Raw genomic sequence first — 21254 nt, 5'->3', positions numbered from 1 at the left:
TTTGGCAGGGGAAAGAGGAGGACTCGTAGTTCTATGGACATGATAAGGACACAGCGCGTTGCTGCTAGGGACCCTGCCCCGGTGGTGCCGCCTACCTGGGGCTCTTCTGATGCCTCCACCCAGGCAGGGCCTGTGGGGGGGCGGCAGCACCCTGCCCCCATCTGTGGGGGCAGCCTGGCGGGGACCCTGTGGCCAGGGGGCAGGAGAGGGGAATGGGAGTCCCCCCCCGGCCCCGGGAGAGACCCGCTGCAGCGGTATACCAGACAGTTGCCTCCGGAGTCAGAGCTAGTCATACTACCAGTGTCAGCTCCCCCCCAGGTACAGCTGGGGAACAGTTAGAAGGCCCTGGCAGCTGTGGAAGAGGAGGTAGGAGAGGATGCCTCCAGAGGAGGCGATGCCACACCATGCACAGCACAGACTAAGTGGTGCCGGAACACCAAGAGGAAGTGACGCCAGGTCCTTGTCATCGGCGACTCCAACCTGAGAGAAACGGAAGGGCCCATCTGTCGCCCTGATCCCATGGCACGTGAGGTTTGTTGGCTGCCTGGAGCTCGGATTCAGGACGTCACAGAGATGATCCCAGACCTCATCTGACCCTCTGATCAATATCGCATGGTTCTCATCCGTGTGGGAATGAATGACATAGCCAGGGGCAGCCTGGACTGCTTCATGAGAGACTATAAGGCTGTAGGGGTCAAGCTCAAGGAGATGGGGGCGCAGGTGGTTTTCTCTTCTATTCTTCCAGTGAGAAGATGCGGACGTAGCCACGAGGCATGCATTGGTGAGGTCAACCGGCGGCTTTGGAGCCGGTGTTACCAGGTGGGCCTTGGGTTCTTGGACCATGACCCACATTTCTGCACAGAGGACATGCTTGGGCGGTACAGGCTTCATCTCTCTCCGAAAGGTAAGTGTGTTTTTTCTTCTAGGCTGGCTGATCTCGTACAGTAAGCTTTAAAATAGGTTCACCAGGAGACACGGACACAGAGGAACATGAGGACACTTTGCCGTCAAGCCAGGAGACGTGTGCAGGTAGTACCCAGGTAAGTGACAGGGGCCAGGGCAGGCTTAGGAACAAAGGGGCGGTATGTGCACCTACAGGAGGCCTCAAATGCCTCTACACAAATGCTCGAAGCATGGGGAAAAAGCAGGAGGAACTTGCTCTCCTGCTAGCTAGCAAAAACCCAGACCTAGTGTGGCTCACAGAGACCTGGTGGGATACTACCCATGACTGGGCAGTAGGCATCGAGGGCTACAGACTGTACAGGTGAGACAGAGCTGGGGAAAAAGCGGGGGGGTGGGTAGCACTCTACATCAAAGAGCAATACACGTCCTCGATGATCAGGATGTGGTCAGAGGAAGGGAAAACTGAGGTGCTCTGGGTAAAAATACAAGGGGATTGTGGGGGAAGGGACATGATAGTGGGCGTCTACTACAGACCACCTCACCAGGGGGATGAGCTGGACCTGGAATTCTCAGGTCAACTCACGGAGCCTATAAAGCAGGGGCGGGCAATTATTTTGGGCAGAGGTTTCGCTTACTGAGTTTTGGCAAGCCATCGAGGGCTGCATGATAGGCAGCCCATGGCAGATAAATATTAATTTTCTACATTTTTAGGGGCCCTGCGGGCCGGATAGAATAGCCTGGCGGGCCGCATTTTGCCCACTCCTCCTGTAAAGTCAAGGGATGTGGTTGTCATAGGTGACCTAAACTACCCAGACATCTGCTGGGAAGAGCAGTCAGCCAGGCCCGACTGCTCATGTAGGTTCCTAGCCGGGATACAGGACCTCCACCTAACCCAGGAGGTGCATAGTCCCACCAGGTGAAATGCCTTGCTGGACTTGGTCCTTGCCACAGGCGACAACCTGGTGAGGGGTCTGTGGGCACTCGACCACCTGGGCTACAGTGATTATTGCCTGCTGGAATTTACTATCCAGCACAGCGTGGTGAAAGCAAGCAGTAAGGCAAAAGTCCTTGACTTCAGGAGGGCCAACTTCAATGACCTAAGATTAGTAGGAGAGGCACTGAGGTCTCGGAGCTTCAATGAGATGGGAGTCCAAGACAGGTGGTTGTTCCTCAAGGAGGTGATCCTCCAAGCTCAAAAGGAGTCAGTCCTAATGCGTACCAAGGGGGGCAGGAGTGCTATAAAGCCTCCATGGCTCGGCAAAGGCATTCAGGAGGGCCTGAGAGCAAAAAAGGTGGCATACAAACAGTGGAAGCAAGGGGATATCACCAAGGAGGATTACACCTCCACTGCTTATGACTGCAGGGAGGCTGTTAGCAAGGCCAAGGCAGAGATGGACCTAGAGCTATTGACCAGAATTAGGGATAACAAAAAGTCCTTTTTCAAATACATAGGGAATAAGAAGGCGGCACCAGGTAACATGGGGCCCCTACAGGACAGGCTTGGCAATCTGGTGACTGCAGCAAACAAAAAAGCTGACCTCTTTAACAAATTATTTGCCTCCATATTCCTGAACAGGGACTGGGACATTTCCCCCACTAGGATTATCGACAGACCCAGGGGAGGCACCGCCATGCCTAGAGTCAGGGACAACCTAGTTAGGGAAATTTTGGAGGGGCTCGACGTGTTTAAATCAGCAGGTCCAGATGCTCTTCACCTGAGGGTGCTGAGGGAATTGGCAGGGGTCATAGCAGGGCCCCTGGCACAGCTTTATGAGCACTTGTGGGGAACTGGTCAGGTACCAGAGGATTGGAAAAGGGCCAATGTGGTCCCGATTTACAAGAAGGGGAGAAAAGAGGACCCCGGCAATTATAAGCCAGTCAGTCTTGCCTCGGTCCTTGGGAAGACCTTTGAGAAAATTATCAAGGAACATATCTGCAGGGGAGGTAATGCTCAGGGCAACCAACATGGGCTCATTGAGGGCAGATCCTGCCTGACTAACTTGGTTCCCTTTTATGACCAGGTCACCAAGTCCTTGGATGTGGGCGATGAGGTAAATGTCATCTACCTGGACTTCAAGAAGGCCTTTGACACTGTATCTCATCCCACTCTCATAAAAAAAACCTAGGCGACTGCAGCATTGATGCCTACATAGTCAGATGGGTGGCAAATTGGCTAGATGTTTGCACCCAGAGAGTGGTGGTGGACAGGTCATTTTTGACCTGGAGGGATGTGGGCAGTAGAGTCCCCCAGGGCTCAGTCCTTGGGCCTGTACTGTTCAACAACTTTATCAGCAATCTGGATGTAGGTGTGGAAAGCACGCTGTCCAAATTCGATGATGACACCAAGATGTGGGGTAAGGTGGGCACACTGGAGGTAAGGGACAGAATCCAGGTAGATCTAGACAGGTTACACGACTGGGTGGATGAGAATAGGATGGAATTCAACACAGGTAAGTGCAGGGTACTGCATCTAGGGAGAAGGAACCTGCAACACACCTATAGGCTGGGGAACACCCTTCTTGTCAACACAGTCGCAGAAAGGCATCTTGGAGTCATTGCTGACTCCAGGATGAACATGAGCTGCCAATGCAAGGATGTGGTCAGTAAGGCTAACCGCACCTTGTTGTGCATCTACAGATGCATCATAAGCAGGTCCAGGGAGGTGATCCTTCCTCTCTATGTGGCACTGGTCAGGCCGCAGTTGGAGTACTGCATCCGGTTCTGGGCGCCACACGTCAAGAGGGATGTAGCTAGCATTGACAGGGTCCAGAGGAGAGCCACTCACATGGTCAAGGGGCAGCGGGTCAGGCCCTACGAAGAGAGGTTAAGGGCCTGAATTTATTCAGCCTCCACAAGAGAAGGCTGAGAGGGGATCTGGTGGCCATTTACAAACTCACCAGGGGGGACCAGCAGAAATTGGGGGAGGCTCTGTTCCCTCGGGCACCACCCGGGGTTATTAGGAATAACGGCCACAAATTGTTAGAGAGAAGGTTCAGGCTGGAAAACAGGAGGCATTACTTTACAGTTAGGGCTGCCAGGCTCTGGAATGGACTCCCAAGGGAGGTTGGAATAGACTCCCAAGGGAGGGGGTGCTCTTTCCTACCATACGGGGTCTTCAAGAGAAGGCTGGATAGATATTTGGCTGGGGTGTTATGACCCCAGCACTCGTTCCTTCCTGGGGCAGTGGGTTGGACCTGATGACCTGTTTAGGCCCCTTCCAACCCTAAGCACTATGAAACTATGTAGACCTGGACAAAGCTAAGGGACTGTAGATTCTGGAAGCACAATTTAAAATCTAGGACTGTTATAGTTATTTCTTAGCATATCATGAAATCTAGTCTGGCAGCTCCTGAACACCTAATAAACAAATAGTGCAACAGAACTAATAAAATAATACCTGTGTGATGTAAAGCCATGTTATACTTACAGGCTGTTTTACAAAGGGTCCCTGTCAGAGGAAACTCTTCACAACTCTTTTTTTCCCATTTCCCCGACTTAGTGTTCATAAAAGCACATGTATTCATGAGCACTTCATCAATCTCCTCAGTCCACTTGGTAAAATTCATTTCTGACTCATCATACCACTTGAAAGAATTATCTGTGATTGAAAGAATTGCACTCGTGTTGTTCATGTAGAAACACTTTTTTCACATTGCCTAATCAAGTAACTGCCCTTAAAAGAAAATGGAACATTCTGAAGGTATTGTTTGGTACGTTGTTTAGAAATATGTTCAGAAAGTTGTTACGGCTATAGCTAATTATAGTTAGTTGTAGCCAGTTTGGTCTCACTGAAATAAACAGCACAAAAAACCATGCTGTGAATTTCATGCAATGAGGGCAGCAGTGCATAACCATAATATGCTCATAAGAAAGACCATCTGGGGCAAGAGACCTTTCTATCATATACCAGTACTTGGGCACTTGTTACTGCTGTTTTCCCAAGAGCAGAATACGCTCACTGTATTTGGACAGTGCCATCCATGGTTGCCAATTTGGGATAACCTTCTCTTTCCTTGAGACAGTTCTATTTAAATGAATGATGTAAGTCCAGTCACATTAGGTATGTGTAAGTATTCCCTTATATGCCATAAACAGTACACACTTATATGCCACACACACTAGGATATAATCTGTAACTCACCTAACTTACATTGCTGCTTAGACATCAGGATTTAAAGTCTTTTTTCTCCTCACACCCCTGCTTTCTGCTTACAATAGCAACAAAAGAAAAGGCTAACTTGAACAAATCTGGCATCAGTATACTAGGCTTTCCCATTACATCAATATTCCTTGAGCCCACATATTTTCTTGGAAGGAGAGGCTGTCACAGGTCTCAAAGTTCATCTTGAGTCTGTCCTCGGCTCTTTGTGGCTTTACAAAGCTCCTAAAGCAAGTAGAATATTCTTCAGGTACAGGGGCACTAGGACATCTGTTTATTTAGCACATTTATGATAAGCTCTACTTAATACAGGAAATGGCCCTGACCATCTCTGACCTAAAAGGTTTAATTGTAAGCTCAGCTGAGAGAGTTTTAATAATCTTCAGAGGGGACAGTGAGAGCTTCTGGCAAGGTAAATAAACAGAGCAAACAAGGGGATAAAATGCACCCTTAAGGCAGTGACCTTTTCTATTAAAGGCAAACCCACAATGCTGGTATTGGGAATTACAGGTGAGGAAAGGTGGTTTTGCGGTTAAGGCCTGAGCTTTGAGTTTCTGACCTAGAAACCCACAGGGGAATGGGGATATCAAATTTACTTCTGTGTCTTTAATAAAATCTTGATTTTTTTTCCTTTATCCCACATAGGAAAGATCACAGTTTAAATAAGGGTTGGAAGCTCATTATTACTCACTAATTGAAAGCATGCTCTCTCGTACACTAGAAGTACGAATGTTGCAAGATCTGTTATTCTGTTTTACAAATGCAAACCTGAAGCACACTATGAAGAGTTAACCAGGGTCACACAAAAACTTCCACAGGCATGCAGATGCCTGAGCACCTCAGCTGCCTGCAGTCATACAATCAGCTGATTGGCAGGAGGAGAGCATTCTCCCATGGTGGGGATCCTCCTGGTGCTCCCCTATAGGAGAATAAACCCACTCCTTGCACTCCCTGGGCTGACACAGAGGAGTGCAGGGAGATGAGAGCCTTGGCAGAGGGGCATGGCAGCCTGCTTTGCCCCATGTTGCTCTGGGCTGACCCAGAGCAGTGTGGACTGAGGTGGGGGCATTTTGCTGCAATTCTTTGCTGTTGTAACACAGCAGCCTGCTTCACCTCGCACTGCTCTGGGTCAGCTGGGGGGCACAGGCAGCAAGGGGAAGTTGGAGGAGCAGGGAGCCAGGTTTGGGAAAGCCTCCATACACCTAGATCCTGGTCCCTCTGGCTTCTGTTTGCCCCACCTGCCACTCAGCTAAGTGGCAGGAGTGGCAATTTAAAAGTGGGAAGCTTTGCCCAGCCTGATTCCCAGCTCCCTGGAGTCACACTCCCATCTGCTGGCCCTTAAATTGCTGACCTGTGGTTCAGCTGAATGGTGCGGGTGGTAAGAAGAAGCTGGCAGGAGCTGGCAACGCCTCTTGCCTCTTCCCAAAACTGGGACTGTCCAGTTTGGGGAAGAGGCAGGGACTGGTGGCTGCCTCACAACACCTTGTCAAGACTGGAGTAACCCCAGATTTGGGAAGGCAGAGAGCCTTTCCTCCCACTCCACAATTCCTGAATCCTGGGAGGAGTTAAGCTGTGGAAAAGTATACAGATGTTCAGTCTCCTGGGAGAAACTCTCTCAGGTGCGAATTAACCCTGGTTGTTGCTGGATTATTTTCTCCTGGAGTGTCCATTTTTGCTGTGGGTGAAAAGCCCTGAACATCTGCACACAGTTTCTACCAGGAGAATGATTCTCCCAGTAGAAACTGAACATCTGTACATGGCCTAAGAGAGTGACCAAATAATGACAATGGGTAACTTCATCAGGACCAGTCATCTCTAAGGCAAATAGTACAAGCAGTTCAAGGCCATAGTCCCAGTAGGAACAGCATAAGGAGATGGCAGCATACTTAGGGCTAGGACAGCACTAGTAGACAGCTATCATTAGGATACTACTATACTAAATAGTGGAAAACTTAAGGGCTTTTAACTTTTTCTTCTGCTGCTATGCTGGAGCAATGAAAGTAGCATACAGTAACAACCCTCTTTTTAATTAAATCACAATTTTACCTAGAATAATCTCTGGAAAAATCATGTTCCATTCACTGAGCTAAATTCTGTTCTTAGATATGAAAAGCCCAAAGTAATTTATCCATATCCAAAATAATTCATTAATGTGTTACTCTGGCTTTACCCAGTGCAGATGAATCTGGAACCTGTCCCTTTTGTATATGCATACTAGTTAAATCTTTCTCAGCCACTGATGTGAATGGAGGAAGGAAAGCCAGACTGTTTCCATAAATATGCAACCAACAAGCTGGTTTTACTAATTTTTAAAGCAAATATAGCACTTGTCAAAGCTGTTGGATTGACAAGCCTGGCCATCATTCTATACTGATCCTTGGCACAGGCACTACAGCACAAGTAAGGGCAATGCAAACTTTATATCTTCCTCTGCCCCGAAGTGGAAGAGGGTATTTAGGGATAAAAGTCAGTTGCATATCAGTCCTTATTCATTCTTTGACACTGCCAACCAATGTTCTGGTTAGCCTGCTGTTGGTTTTTCAATTTGGATACTTGTCTTACAAGAGCTGAACTGAGATGGCCACATAATTAAATAACTATTTCACAGACTGGTATTTTCTGAAATCATTACAATCAAAGTATTAAGACAACATCAACATGGTAAACCTCTCACTTCACTTACCATCTGTATCAAAAATCATGCCCAACAAAATGTAATCAGGGCCTTGCCAGTGAGTTTTGAAAGTTTCCAGTATAAACGTATTTTCCTTTTCATTTTTTATACTAATAATATCTGCACCAGAAGCTGTATTTAAAAAACAAAGTCACCTTATTAAATCTTTCTTTTAACATGCATTTCATATAACTGTTCTATATATAGTTAAAATGTTTAAAGTATAGTTTTTAAATATAGTTAAAATATGTATTACATTTAATGTATCCAATTAATTGTGTACATACATTACCCACTTCCTAGCACTGAGGTGGCACGCTGACAGGAAATAAAATATATGCCCATAGTGCCATATGGATGCAACTTAAGATGAGATTTAAAGTATGTAGGTACTTAGATTGATATATATGTAATTTGAAAAGAAATCTAAGAAATTTAGTTAATTTAATTAGATCATGGAACTGGTGTCTCAGATGTGTCATATTCCCTTGATGGGTTTCAGATTTTGAACACAACAATCATTTAAAAGAAACAGCAAGCAGTGCAAATTTAAACTCTTATTACTTGTGCATAACCAATCTGATCATGTACATGTTATTTATAAGTTGTTAAAAATATTAATAAGCAGTAAAAAAGTTATCTATATAGATACGCATAAGCCCAATCCGACCTTGTTTAATACATAAGCACTATTTTAAAATAAGTGTTGGCACAGCAATTTGCTTCTAAAATCCCCCTGTCAATCTTGAGTTTAATTTTCACAACCACTTTTTTCAAATAATGATTTAATATCAAATAAAATTCAAAATAGTAAATTGAAAGTTAAATTAATGCTGAATGTTACATCACATTCTCTTCAAGCCAATGGGAATTTTGCCTTTTTCCTTCAAAGCGAGTTGATTTTCCATTTTCTTTAAAAAAAGAATTATTTCTCTACAGAACAACTTGTTATAAGTGATAGGTTGCTTTTATAACCACAAAGACCAGATTACTACACCTACGGAGATGAAGGTCAAATAACAAAAGATATTTCCAAACCCTACTCAAAAATGTTTTACTCCATTCTAAAAGTTTCTTACACTTCAGAAAAAGAACTATAATTGTGTCTAGGCTGGGGCATAGGCACTACGGGAGGGGGGAGCGGGGGGGAGAGACTCTCTATGCCTCCACTGCCACATAGACCTGACGAGGGCTAAGTGGAACTAGTCGTATACATATAATACATATATAGTATTTTACCAGGTAGAAAAAAATAATAATAGAAAATGAGTTTGTGGCATCACATGTAGGCTTTACAGAGAACAGCAAGGTAAGGACAGGGATCTATGGGAACATAGTCCTGTATATAGAACAGCAATACATAAACCAATGGTTCTCAACCTTTTTTTGACTTAAGGTACCTGTCAATGGACCTAAGCACCTCTCCCTAACTTTTGAGCGTTGAGTGCACCCAATTTAAAAAATGATTTTATACATTACAGTGTTTAACTTGAAGTGCTGGGCAGAAGAGGTAGAGGGATAAGCCAACAGGGACAAGCCTGAACACGTGCTTATCTCTTCAAACCTCCTAGCATCTGGCAGCACCCAGGGTTCAAAAGTACTGGCATAAACTATGCCACATTCCTGTTTTCACATGGATTAGGAGAGTGTTTCCAGGGAACCTGATTGTCACTGTGGTCTACATTCACAGATAAATACCAATTAAACTTTAACATTGGGAAGATCATCTCCAGAGGTCAAATATGAAAAAAAATAATTGCTTACTACTGTACTTCAACTACTATGAGGCTCCTGCAGGCCATCAAAAACCTGCTGAAATCAGCTTACATCAAATGACTCTGTGTCTATCGCTTCACATGACAATATCAGTTACAAGAAATCCAGTATTGGATAAGAGCAGAAAAGTACCAGTACCTGATGTTTTAAGGGAAGACAACCACACGGGTATACAAGGGAGAAAACTCTTATGTTCTGCAGCATGAGGTTTAATTACTTTCCTATTTTAGTTTATGTAATAAGACTAAGGTAATACACTACACTTGTGAAATGCAGCCACAACATTTATCTCTTACTAATACATCAGAAACAAGAGAGACTGCTTACAGTACCATTGCCTTTACAGAGATCCCTGGCATCCTCAACACTCTCCACATTGTTTAATGTTCCTTGAAAAAAAGCATAGCAGTAACTTCCAAATGGAATCCAGACAGATGAAGGGCACTCTGCACAGTAAAGAAGAAAAATTATTCTAGGTCTTGTTGTTACAAAAGAAATTACCTTACTGGAGTTCTGCATTTTCCCCACACAGTATGCATTTTAGATTAATCACAAAAAACATTGCATATTCAGTAGTACCTGAAGTTAGCATACATAAAATATACATAAGAATCTAATTTAGCAAGTGAGCTAAAGAACAAGTGTGAGACACTAAGATGCGTGAGACAGATGAGAAAATTGAGACACAAAAGACTTAGACTTAGCCAATATTTTGATTTTTAAGGATTAGCCCCCTTTGATCTAGTCAGGTTAGCTTTTATTCCCTTATATTGACGTGGTCAACCTGCAACACAGGTGCTACAAGTGGCGCAGGCAGGCTCTATGTGTGGATCAAGGGCAGGACAAGCAGCCCAGCAGCAGAAAGCAGAAAACAGGATGCATCTACATGATGTTCATACATCTGAATAAACTCCAGCTTTGCACCAGAGTTTCTTGCTCATGGACAATGGAATTAATACGCATGTCTGGGACCAAAGCATGTTGAGCGAGAGCAGCACATCCCTGGCTGGCAGAGGGTCTGAGGGTCAGCCTGCCAGCTCTGACCTGACTCAATGTGCTGCGGAGCAGATGGGCTGGGGCATGATGGTGCTAAAGTGTGGGTCTAGCCAGCAGGCAACCCTGCACTGTAGCACCTTCATGCCCCAGCCAGCCCCAGTCACTGTCTAGACGTGTACTGTGGTGAGCTAAACAACTCTGCCATAGGATGGTACTTGTATCAAGTAGCACTAAACTACAGCGGAGTTAATTAATTTAATCTGGCCTAATAGCTCCACATGTGTTGATGGAGATGCTTTGCTGCAGAGCTAATTAGGCAACTCCACAGTAAGCATCACGTGTACATGCTCCCACAAAGTAGCAGGTCAGGCAGAAAGCAAAGGGCAGGAAGCAGAAAGCAAAGCAGCAGATTGGGCAGGGGAAGGGGCAGAGAAGGAGAATGGGAGGCTGCAGGGCTAATTTGTGGCATGCCTGCCAAAAAGCTTGGTCCCCGCTGTCCTAGGTAATAGGGCTTCTACCATTTCCATTAGACTACTGACAAATAATCTCACGTCACTGCTAGATTTTGTTTATTCAATTTATTTTGTCCTTTGCTTTTCTCCTACATGTTTAGAAAGCGTCTATCACCATTGTATTACTACATTATTCTTAGTTAAATCACCTTTGACTGCCTTCATTTATTTTTCTGGATCACTGGTATTTCTGTTTCTTCAGTTCTGAACAATGGCCCAAAATCATCCCCTTTAGCCATGAAATCAAGTGAGATATATATATATATATATATATATATATATATATATATATATATATATATATATATATAATCTTACATCCTTTTCTCTCTGGTACACAGGTACTAAGAACCAAACAGAGTAATCTGGGAGAGGTTTCATCAGTACCAAATGGGGATGGCACCTCTCAGCCTTATGATACACTGCACCTGTAAATGCAGCATAGGATTTTACTGACATCGGGGGTGGGGGGGTGTTCAAGTGTCTTTGTTTTTGGACTGTATGCTCATTTACTATCCAGTCTCACCCTCTGGGTTTCTTGCATCATTTCAGCTTACTAGTTACTCTCCATAACAGCTGCAGGAAAAGAGAGAAAGAGAAAAACACAATGAGAAATATATGACGGAGGACACACCATATAATAGATACATGTACATGCTGAATGGGCAAGAAAATAAAGGAAGGAAAGGCAAAGGAAATAGCACAGCAGCTAGCTAATTTTTTTTATTTTTAAAACATCATCTTCTCCTCTGGTCTGTGTCCTCTTAGGAGAGATCATACTCTACCAATTACATTGCTTTACAAATAATTGACACTATTTTGAAAGATGTGTGACTCTATGGAATCAAAGATGGCATGAACTTAGGGGAAACCCTCAGATCTGTTTGACACCTTCTAAGAACATATTTCACTCCTCAGTCTAGCAGCACAGGTCAATGTGAATAGCTTCATCCCACCAGTTCTACTCTCTATGTTGATTTCTCACTGACTAGAGATTCCAGTTCAAGGTCCCTGTCTTGATATTCAAAGGCCCCTCATTTGATTGGCCTCATTTAATAGAAATCACCTCCCTGTTCATGACTAGGCCAACATTATAATGATGCTGCTGACCAATAGCAGGAGGCACACGAGTATAGGTATTGGACCTAGACTATGGACCTTATTCCTGCAAGTGACGTGACTACAAATCTCAACATTTTCAGAACAAAGGGCTCAATATAAGACACAACTGGAGCCTTTCTACTCACTTGTGTCAGCTCTACGATTGATCTTTTTACAGTAGCTTACCTTCAATAAGTTACATTTCTCCCTGCATTCCAACTTGTTTCATACAGGAAACAATCATAAATTAATTTATTTTAAAACTGGAAAGGAATGTTCAATATTTCTGCTTCTTAAATGCTTGGGAAGTGCTCAGACACTACAATGATGAGGGCCTTCTAAATAGATTAAGTAAATAGTCATCAGCTTCAGAAAGGCTAAATAATGTTTCAAAACAACTGGATTTTTCTAAGAAAAGAACCAACATAGGAATAAATCATTTGAACCTTGACCTGAATGCTTACCTGGGGCCATGATATATGACATGAAAGACTCCCATCAACAAGGTCAGAAATTACTGTGTATTAAACTTTTGTTTCTTTCTAGACCTAGGTGTGTATGGTATTTGAGTAAATAGAATGTTATGCAATGTATAGAATTATTTTGCTATACACTATAGAACCATGTGACTGTTCTCATCCACATACTCATAAAAATGAGATTATCAAGATTTTTTAGTAAGAAAAGTTTCATAATTAAATTAAAGGGAGAAAAAGGAATGGACATGAGAAGCATGGGAAGCAAGAATGAATAAGTGTACTTAAAGTTGCTGACTTCAATAGGGCCTGTGTAGAAATATCAATACGTAGAATTTTCTCCAAATCAGACAAAAAAAATTGGATCAGGATTTGTCATAAAATAATGGGACATGATTTATAGTCTCTAAAACCTTTGAAAAGGCTTCAGAAGGCATTATACATTTAAACGTATAAGTGTGATATGTGAAATTATAAGATGGGCTTCAGAAACCCTTAGCTGGGCTTTTAAGCTGTTTTTTTTTCAGATGAGTGTGGAATGTTGATTTGGGTACATGTCATTTTGCTACCCATTTGTGCACTGACTAGCACAATGGGGCTCTGACCTGGAGGCCCTAATGCAGTACAATAAATAGTTTCTGTTGCAACCCTAAACTATGACATTACCCTAATTATTCCCCCCCATTGGTGGCTTAATTTCTATTTTTTAGAAGGAACTTTGGAATTCGGGGGTCAATCCTCATTCCCCAATTCCCATCACAGGATGAGGACTAAATACCTACCAGGTACTCCAGGCACTAAACACAGATAGAAAATTATTTTTGGTCCTGTTACTATACAAATCTTTTCTGCTCTTTACCAGGAAACTGCTTGTGAATATTTTATATACACACTAATTGTCATTATCTTACAATATTGCTTCAGGCTGTATAATTTTGTCACGCTGACCTTCATATGAGGCTTCTGAACTATACCAGAGAAAAGGGGAAGAACAAATAGACTGAACTCAATGCCAAGAAAATAAAAACAAGCTCCCTTATGAAATCCCCACCACAGAAAACTGAATTATTCTACTGCTATAGTAAATAGCATTTTACAATTACATATATATCTAAAGTATTAATACATTTTTGGAAGGTTTTATTTTGTACCCAAAGTTAATGCCCAAAGTCATGCTGACTTCAGTGATGAGCAAGATAAAAGAACCCAGGCAGTTACAGATAAATGCATTAAATATTGATTTCAATATTGACTAGTACTCCTTACCTTGATTCTTTTAAAAACCCACTTAAAGCAGTTGAATACATAGGAATCCTTAAATACCCAACTTTCAAATAAAGGGATCAGTCCTTTCCTCAGAGAAAACTCTTTATTTCACTTTTATTCAAGTTTTACTTAGACACTACAACAGGGGCAGGCAATTATTTTGGGCGGAGGGCCACAAGTTTTGCCAAGCTGTCGAGGGCCGCATGGGTAACCCTGCCCCTTGACAGGTGCCCCGCTCCTGGTTGCCATCTTGGGACTAGAAGTCCCGCCCCTGACCTTTGACCCTTGCCACCGGAAGTCCCTCCCCTTGCCCCTGGAAGTATTCCTTCAGAGAAGAAGGTTTTTGCTATCTTAGAACTGGGGAAAAAAAAACAAATTATGTACTAAAAATCAAATACCCATAATATTATATTTTAATTTAATTAAAAAATATATTTTTGTCCTGATACTTGTGTGTTTGTGCTTTATATGTAGAAGTGATTGCATAATAGCTTAAAATGTAGTCATACTCTTGTATAGCGTGTGGGGTGTGTTGCGGTGTTGGGGGCTATGGGTGGGTGGGTGGATGTGGGGTTTGTGGGGAGCTGTGGATGTATGTATGTGGTATTTGTTGGATGTGTGATTGTGTCTGGATGAGGGTGCGGCTGTGGGGTTTGCAGGAAGGGTTGCAAGGGGGGAGCCAGCTGGGCACTTGCTGCCCCAAGCCTCATGGTTACGTTTGCACTCTGGCAGCTGCCAGGGAAGGGCCTGTCAGGCTTGGGAGCAGTGTGGGGGGCTCCTGGAGCCACTGGGGGTGGCACGAGTCAGTGGGAACATGGCCTGGAACATGGGAAGCCCAAGGAGGCGGTGCAGAACTTGCATCGCATGCGTGAGGCTTGGGGTAGCAAAGGTTCGGCTGCCCCACCCCCCATGGGCAGCCTGGGGGTTGCCACCACCCTGGGGGGGATGGCCCAGCTCTCCCACACCCCACAGGGACACAGCAGCCTGACAGCAGCTTGCCCCCTGGCCCTGGGACAGACAGGGAGGCTGCACCAGGAGCCAGAGCAGAGCAGAGCAGAGGAGCGGCTGTTTTTGTGCTTTAGAAGCTCCTGCAGCTTCCAGAAAGCTGGGGGAAACTCCTGGCCGGCCCTGGGAGCAGTGCAGGGTGCCACCTGAGGCTGCTGGTGGCGGCACGTGGCCCAGGACACGGGAAGTCCAGGGATGTAGTGTGGAAGTTGCATCCTATGCCTGAGGCTTAGGACGGCAACAGCCTGGCTGCCCACACCCACAGGTGTCCCCGGCAGGTGCCACCACCCTGGGGGGAAGGCCCGGTCCCCCCTGCCCCACAGGGGCCCAGTGGCCTGGCAGCAGCTCACCCCCCCCCCCCCAAGGATGTGCGGGAGACTGCGCCAGAAGCTGGAGTGGAGCTGCAGCTTCTTTTTTCCTCTGAAAGCTCCTGCAGCCTCCCTGAGCAACCTGTGCCCTGGGCTGGGACCCTGCCAGGTTGTGCTACCCCCAGCAGCCTCGGGAGGTGACCCATGCTGCCCCCGGGGCTGGCCAGGAGCTTCCCCAGGGCCCCTGGGCTCCTCATGGCCACAGGAACTTCTGGAGCAGAAAAGCAGCTACGGACCTGCTCCTGCAGGGCGGGGGGGCCCAGGCCTTCCCCCCCGGATGGCAGCACTCACCGGAGTCTCCCGTGGGGATGGGGCAGCCAGGCCATTGCTGCCCCAAGCCTCAGGCGTGGGATGGAAGTTCCGCGCTGCACCCTGGACCACATCCCCACCGGGTCATGCTGCCTCCAGCAGCCCCTGTGCTGCCCCCAGGGCCAGCAACAGCCAGGCAGTGCCCTGGGTCCAGTGCCAGTGGGGCCCAGAGCAGGCTAGCAGGAGCCCAGGGCACAGCTGGCTGGGCTCTACGGAGCCCGGCCGGACTGCCCCAGCACGGAGAGGGGAGCCACCCCACTCTGGCCCCCACCAACGCTGGCTCCCACACGCCCCTTTGCTCCCAGCCCCCCGTCCCAACCCCGTGGCCAGACGAGGACCAGCGTGCCCCCCAACCCTCTCTTACCTAAGCTTCCCACTCCAGCATGGGTAGGAACAGCCTCATGCTCCCTCTGGCTGGGGGGGGTGGGGCAGCGCGGGCCCTGCTCTTTCAGGGGCCTGCTGTGGCTTCCGCTGGGTCCTAATGCCCCTGGCTCCTGTCACTTCTGACAGGAGCCAGAGGCAAATCAATATTAATTTTTAAAACATTTCTCAGGGCCCCACAGACTGGACAGAATAGCCTCATGGGCCAGATGCGGCCTGCGGGCCATATTTTGCCCCCTCCTGCACTACAAGATTGGACTTAATGTCCTTTGGGGGCAATTCTAAAAATACTTAAAGGCCTTCTCACCACTAGAGAAATATACTGTGCTAATTTTTTTTTAAAACTTCTAGCATACTTGTAACATACGTAGGTGTTAACTCATATGGAGACAACTGACCCGCATGATCTGGGGACAGCAGGACAGACCCTACAATGAGAGATTATGGGACCTGAACCTGTTCAGCCTTCACAAGAGAAGGCTGAGGGGGGACCTTGTGACCGTCTATAAACTCATGAGGGGGGACCAGAAGGGTTTGGGGGAGACCTTGTTTCCCCTAGCGTCCCCTGGGATAGGAATAACAGCCACAAGTTGTTGGAGAGTAGGTTTAGATTAGACATCCGTAGGAACTACTTCACAGTTAGGGCGGCTAGGATCTGGAACCAACTTCCAAGGGAAGTGGTGCTGGCTCCTACTCTGGGGGTCTTTAAGAAGCAGCTCGATGCCTACCTGGCTGGGGTCACTTGAGCCCAGTTTCCCTCCTGCCCAGGCAGGGGGTCAGACTTGAAGATCTACAAGGTCCCTTCTGACTCTACTTCTATGATTCTATGAATTTTTAGGACTAAACATGGGTTTAGCCTGCACTGCTTCAGACATGGTAAGTGGAGATTTGCCAAAATGGCTCAATTATTACCCTATTTCTTTCCCTTTCACCAAGTCAAAGCAACATGGGAGAAAACTGATTGGAGTACCATGCTCAATGAGCAGTCATCAATGGCCCAAAAATTTAGTGAGGAGGAGGCACTGACTGGAGTTCCCTGAGGTGTATTTCCAATCCGCTTCTGGGTCTGCTGGGGAGTGTGCTGGGGGCCCCCCCCTGGCCCGACGATCAGCTGCAGGGGGACCCCGGGTGCCCCCCCAGACCCAGGAGGCACCAGTTGCCAAGCCGGGGGGAGGGAAGGGGTGTGGGTGGGCCCCCCAGCATGCTCCCCGGTGGACCCGGAAGTGCTTCTGGTCCACTTTCAGGTCTGCTGCTGAGCGTGCTGGGGAACCCCTTGTGCTTCTGTGGGACACTGAATCTGCCCCAGCACCGAAGCATTCAGAGCCCCTGCTACCTAGAGGTATGTAGAAAAAACATTTAAAGCTGTATCTACATCCAAATCACTGAATCTGTCCGAATCTCTCCAAATCAATTCGGAGGGTTCCAAATCGATTTGGAAAGATTTCAGGATCTTTTGATTCGATTCGGAGATTTGGCCACCAAATCAGGCCAAATCTCCACCGAATCGAATCAGGGACTGAAGCTTCACACAGCCCTAATCTCCACCTCCCTGTTTTCACCCACAGGAGGACTTCTCCAGCATGTGCACTGTGGAAGGAGCTTTAAGGCTGCTCTCCAAGGTTGCCCAAAAAAACCCCTTTACTGAGGAGTTATGGAGAAGGCTACGCTTAGTGTCTAAGCAGTACTGCAATCTATGGGATAACCACCACATGCTCCTTTAACTTATACATGCTTCCAGGACACCCATGGTTTATTAGCAGGTGTCCTTCCAGTCCTCGGAGCAGTCCAGGATTGGGAGGGAAACTAAAGCCATTTTAACCCAAAGCCTACCTACCAAAGATACTCATATGCAAGCAGCTTTTGAAAACATTAAGCTTACTATCACCTACTTGAATCATCAACATACAGTGATAGGAAAACAAACCTCTTTTTTAATATGTACTAAAACCCCCCGTTTTTCTTTTTTTTAAATTTATTTTAAAATGCATTCCCTCCCCTTCCCCAACCATTTCTGACTTTTTATCACCCTCTCTATTTCCTATAGATAAGTATAAGTAAGCTTAGATGTAGGATAAACTTTAACATTTTAGGTAGTAAGTTTTATTTTTCTCTTCCCTCTTTGCAATTAAGTGCCCTGCTATTTTGATACAGATAGCCACTGTTTTATAAGTGACAATTATTATGTTTGTATTGATTTTTTACTGCTTTTATATTGTGTGATTACTGTTTTAGGCCTATATATGTAAATTAGCATAAGTCATGTCAAGTTTCCATCTTGTAATGTCAAGCCTCCATCTTATCCCCATGCCCATTTGTGTAACCTATGACTCATACCTACCCCTCCTATGCAACTTGGTTCCTGAATGAATGGTGATGAATGAGGGTGCTTGAGAGACAATGGCAATAGGTCTAAAAATAGCTCCCTCTGAATGACTGAACCATCAACACTAATACCTGGACCAACGACCCAGCCCTTGGAACCACCCTCAGCATTCAAGAAACAAAAGATGAGGCAACTCACCATTGTGCCAAGCTGCACATGCTCAGTAAGAACACCTGGAGCACTCTGGAACAGGGCTGACCTTGCCTGGACAGGCCCTCCCCATAGGAGATCAGAGGTAGTCTGTCCCATAAAAACAGGTAGTGAAGACTGACTCCTTGGGAACGCCATTTCCATCTGGACCAGCACCATGCCACACCACCTATCTACCCAGAGGCCCTGCCAGTGACCCCCTCTGGACAACACCTACTGGACAAGGACCCCTTTCCAGCCTGGATAGGTAACTATCACCCCCACTCCCTCTTCAACCAAGGACTTGGATTCTGTTTCTCTTCTCTACCTGGACTCCAACCCTTCCACTGAGTCTCTTTCTCCTGCTGCCATTGTGAGTGCGTGTGTGTGTGTGTGTGTGTGCGCGCGTGTGTAGGAACCAATAACTTCATGGGGCTGTGTAGTGTGTTGTCTAATAAACCTGTTATTTTGAAACCCCGAGTTGGGTTTTTGTCTGTTTCCTGACTGTTTCCTCCTTGCCACCACTTATCTGCCCCCCCCAGTCTCTAAGCTGTCAGCCTGTTTCCAGCCCCAAGCTTCCAGATTTCTGCCTCTCTCTTTCCTGGCTGTCTCCTCCTTGCCACCACTTATCTGCCCCTTCCTCCCCCCGCCAATATCTCAGCTGTCTGCCTCAGTTTCCAGCCCCAGTCTACCTTAAGTAACCCCAAGCCTCAGTTCCTCAGCCAACTTCTCTCTAGTCCACCAGTTCTAATCCCAGTTCTGGCAACTTTCACTCCCGACACTTTACCTCTCTCTCTCTCACCTTAATCTTCCCCCAAGTATCTCAGGTACCCCAAGCACATACACACACATACCGTACTATCTGAGTTAGGAACTTACCTATGTGTAAGTGGGTTGCATGTGTGTGAACTGGTAAGTGTGTGTGTGTATATATATATGTCATTGTGTGTATGGTATATGAATTAGTGATCTGTGTATGTGTACTGAGTGTGCAGGTATGGACAATTGATTTTTGTCTAACTTTTGGGGTGTATAGTGTATGTGCTTGGATTGGTGATAGGTATGCATGTGGCTAGGCTAGTTTGGATGTGTATGTGCCTGGGTTGGTAGTGTGTGTGTATACAAACCAACTTGATTTCTGTTTTTATATGTGCAATTGCATCATATCCTCCTGTCTAACTGCACAATATTGAGATCCTGGGAGTTGGCCTGACCCCACAGGGCAACAAATAGACAACGTAATTATGAAGAATGTATATTCTGCAGCAGTTGTTTTGATTTATACCAGTGAATCTACTTTTCATTCAGAGGGAGCTTTGGAAAATGAATCTTACTGATGCTAAAAAGGAGGCAAAGCCCATAAGCGGTACTGTTTGAATAATAAATCATTTTGATGCATCTCGGTATCACAGGTACAAACCAGGAGTAATTATAATTTGCGTTTCATCATCGTGTAGCCACAATAAAAATAAAGTAAGATTTCCTTACTTAATTCCTTCTCACTCCTACTAATTCTACCACTTGAAATGATGCTAAATGATTTCTTTCTTGGATGTTTGGTCAGTAAGTTTCACATACTGGCTGAAGGCAGAATAAACCGTACTAACCACAGAAATCTGAACATTACATATTACGCTATGAGAACCTGAACAGTACTGCAGAAATGGTGATGATAAAGCCGCCATTCACTTTTAGGCATAAAATCTAGATGCTTGTTTTTTGTTTGTTTGTTTACAACTATGAAGTGAACGAACTACTCACATACCACAGAATTTATTTCACCCTTTCAAAAATGTTAGATATATAGCATATGCCCAGGGCAAGGAACAGATGGTACACTTGATTTATGAAAAGAAGAAAAGTAAAGAAGATGTAGAACCACCACAAATTCTTCAGCCCTAAATGCAACACAGCCAGTTGTGCATGAATTCCCACAGCCAGAAAGAGGAACTAATGCAGCATAAAAGCAAAAAATTCAATAAATAAATGATGGCTGACGTAAGACTTGCTTTTAAGTGTACAAAGGTCATAAATTTGTCAATGCTCAGGCCCAGTCAAAAAAGGGTTTGGGACACACTTCTAAGCCACTAGTACCACACCCAGAGAACAAGACAGAGAAGTGTGTGTCAATTCCTTTCTCTTCTGCAGCAGTGAGAGCTGAGAGAATTCACAACCTAGCAGAAGAAATTGGAAGTGTGCAAGAAGAACCAAGTAGAATTATCACTGGCCCCTCCATCCCATCACGTGGATTTCTCAACAGGAGGGGACAATCTGTACAGTGGTATAAAGGCTAGAACATATAGCCCTATCTGTGCATGTAAGAATGTAAGAACTGCTATACTGAATCAGACTACATGCCCACTGAGCCCAGTACCGCACATTGGCACCAAGCCTATTTATGCACGGCCTATCCATACTGATATATCCCCTACCCTTCTTTCATTACAACTTTCAGCACTTAAAGGTTTAGGGCAGGGATAGGCAATGTTTTTTGGCTGGAGTGCTGAAAAACACCACAATGCCTACCTTGGAAGGTACAGGAGTGCTGACATGCCAGAAAAACAAAATGAGGGCAGGGGGTACATGGCAGGATGTCCTGCTTATGCCCCTTGCCCCCCACCCAAAGCCCCTGCCCCCCAGCCCAGGCTCTCTGGCTGTCAGCAGCTACCCTGGCTCTGGGTAGCTGCTGGAGCCCAGGCTGCTCCCAGCATGGCTTGCAGCGTCCCAGCTGCCTGCCTAGGAGCAGCCTGGGCTCTCGGCTGGCAGCAGCTAACCAGAGCCGGGGCCAGCTGCAACCAGGAGGCTGCAAACAGCTG

At 45.8% G+C, this 21254-nt stretch overlaps 1 protein-coding gene across 1 annotated transcript in view; it reads right to left on the bottom strand.

Moving 5' to 3' along the window:
* The window catches only part of LY75 (lymphocyte antigen 75), a 135115-nt gene that overhangs the window by 9054 nt on the left and 104807 nt on the right, over positions 1–21254 (bottom strand). Inside the window, exons 38-41 of the mRNA XM_059726274.1 lie at positions 9845–9958; positions 7746–7868; positions 4331–4501; positions 3523–3714 (exon numbers count right to left, since the gene is read on the bottom strand). Of these exons, the coding sequence (XP_059582257.1) occupies positions 3523–3714; positions 4331–4501; positions 7746–7868; positions 9845–9958 (600 nt within the window). The remainder of the gene's footprint in view (positions 1–3522; positions 3715–4330; positions 4502–7745; positions 7869–9844; positions 9959–21254) is intronic.

The sequence above is a fragment of the Alligator mississippiensis genome, chromosome 4 (genome assembly GCF_030867095.1).
Source record: "Alligator mississippiensis isolate rAllMis1 chromosome 4, rAllMis1, whole genome shotgun sequence".
In the NCBI taxonomy this organism is placed as follows: Eukaryota; Metazoa; Chordata; order Crocodylia; family Alligatoridae; genus Alligator; species Alligator mississippiensis.
The sequence above is the reverse complement of the archived record's forward strand: the minus strand, read 5'-3'. Positions and strand labels throughout refer to the sequence as shown.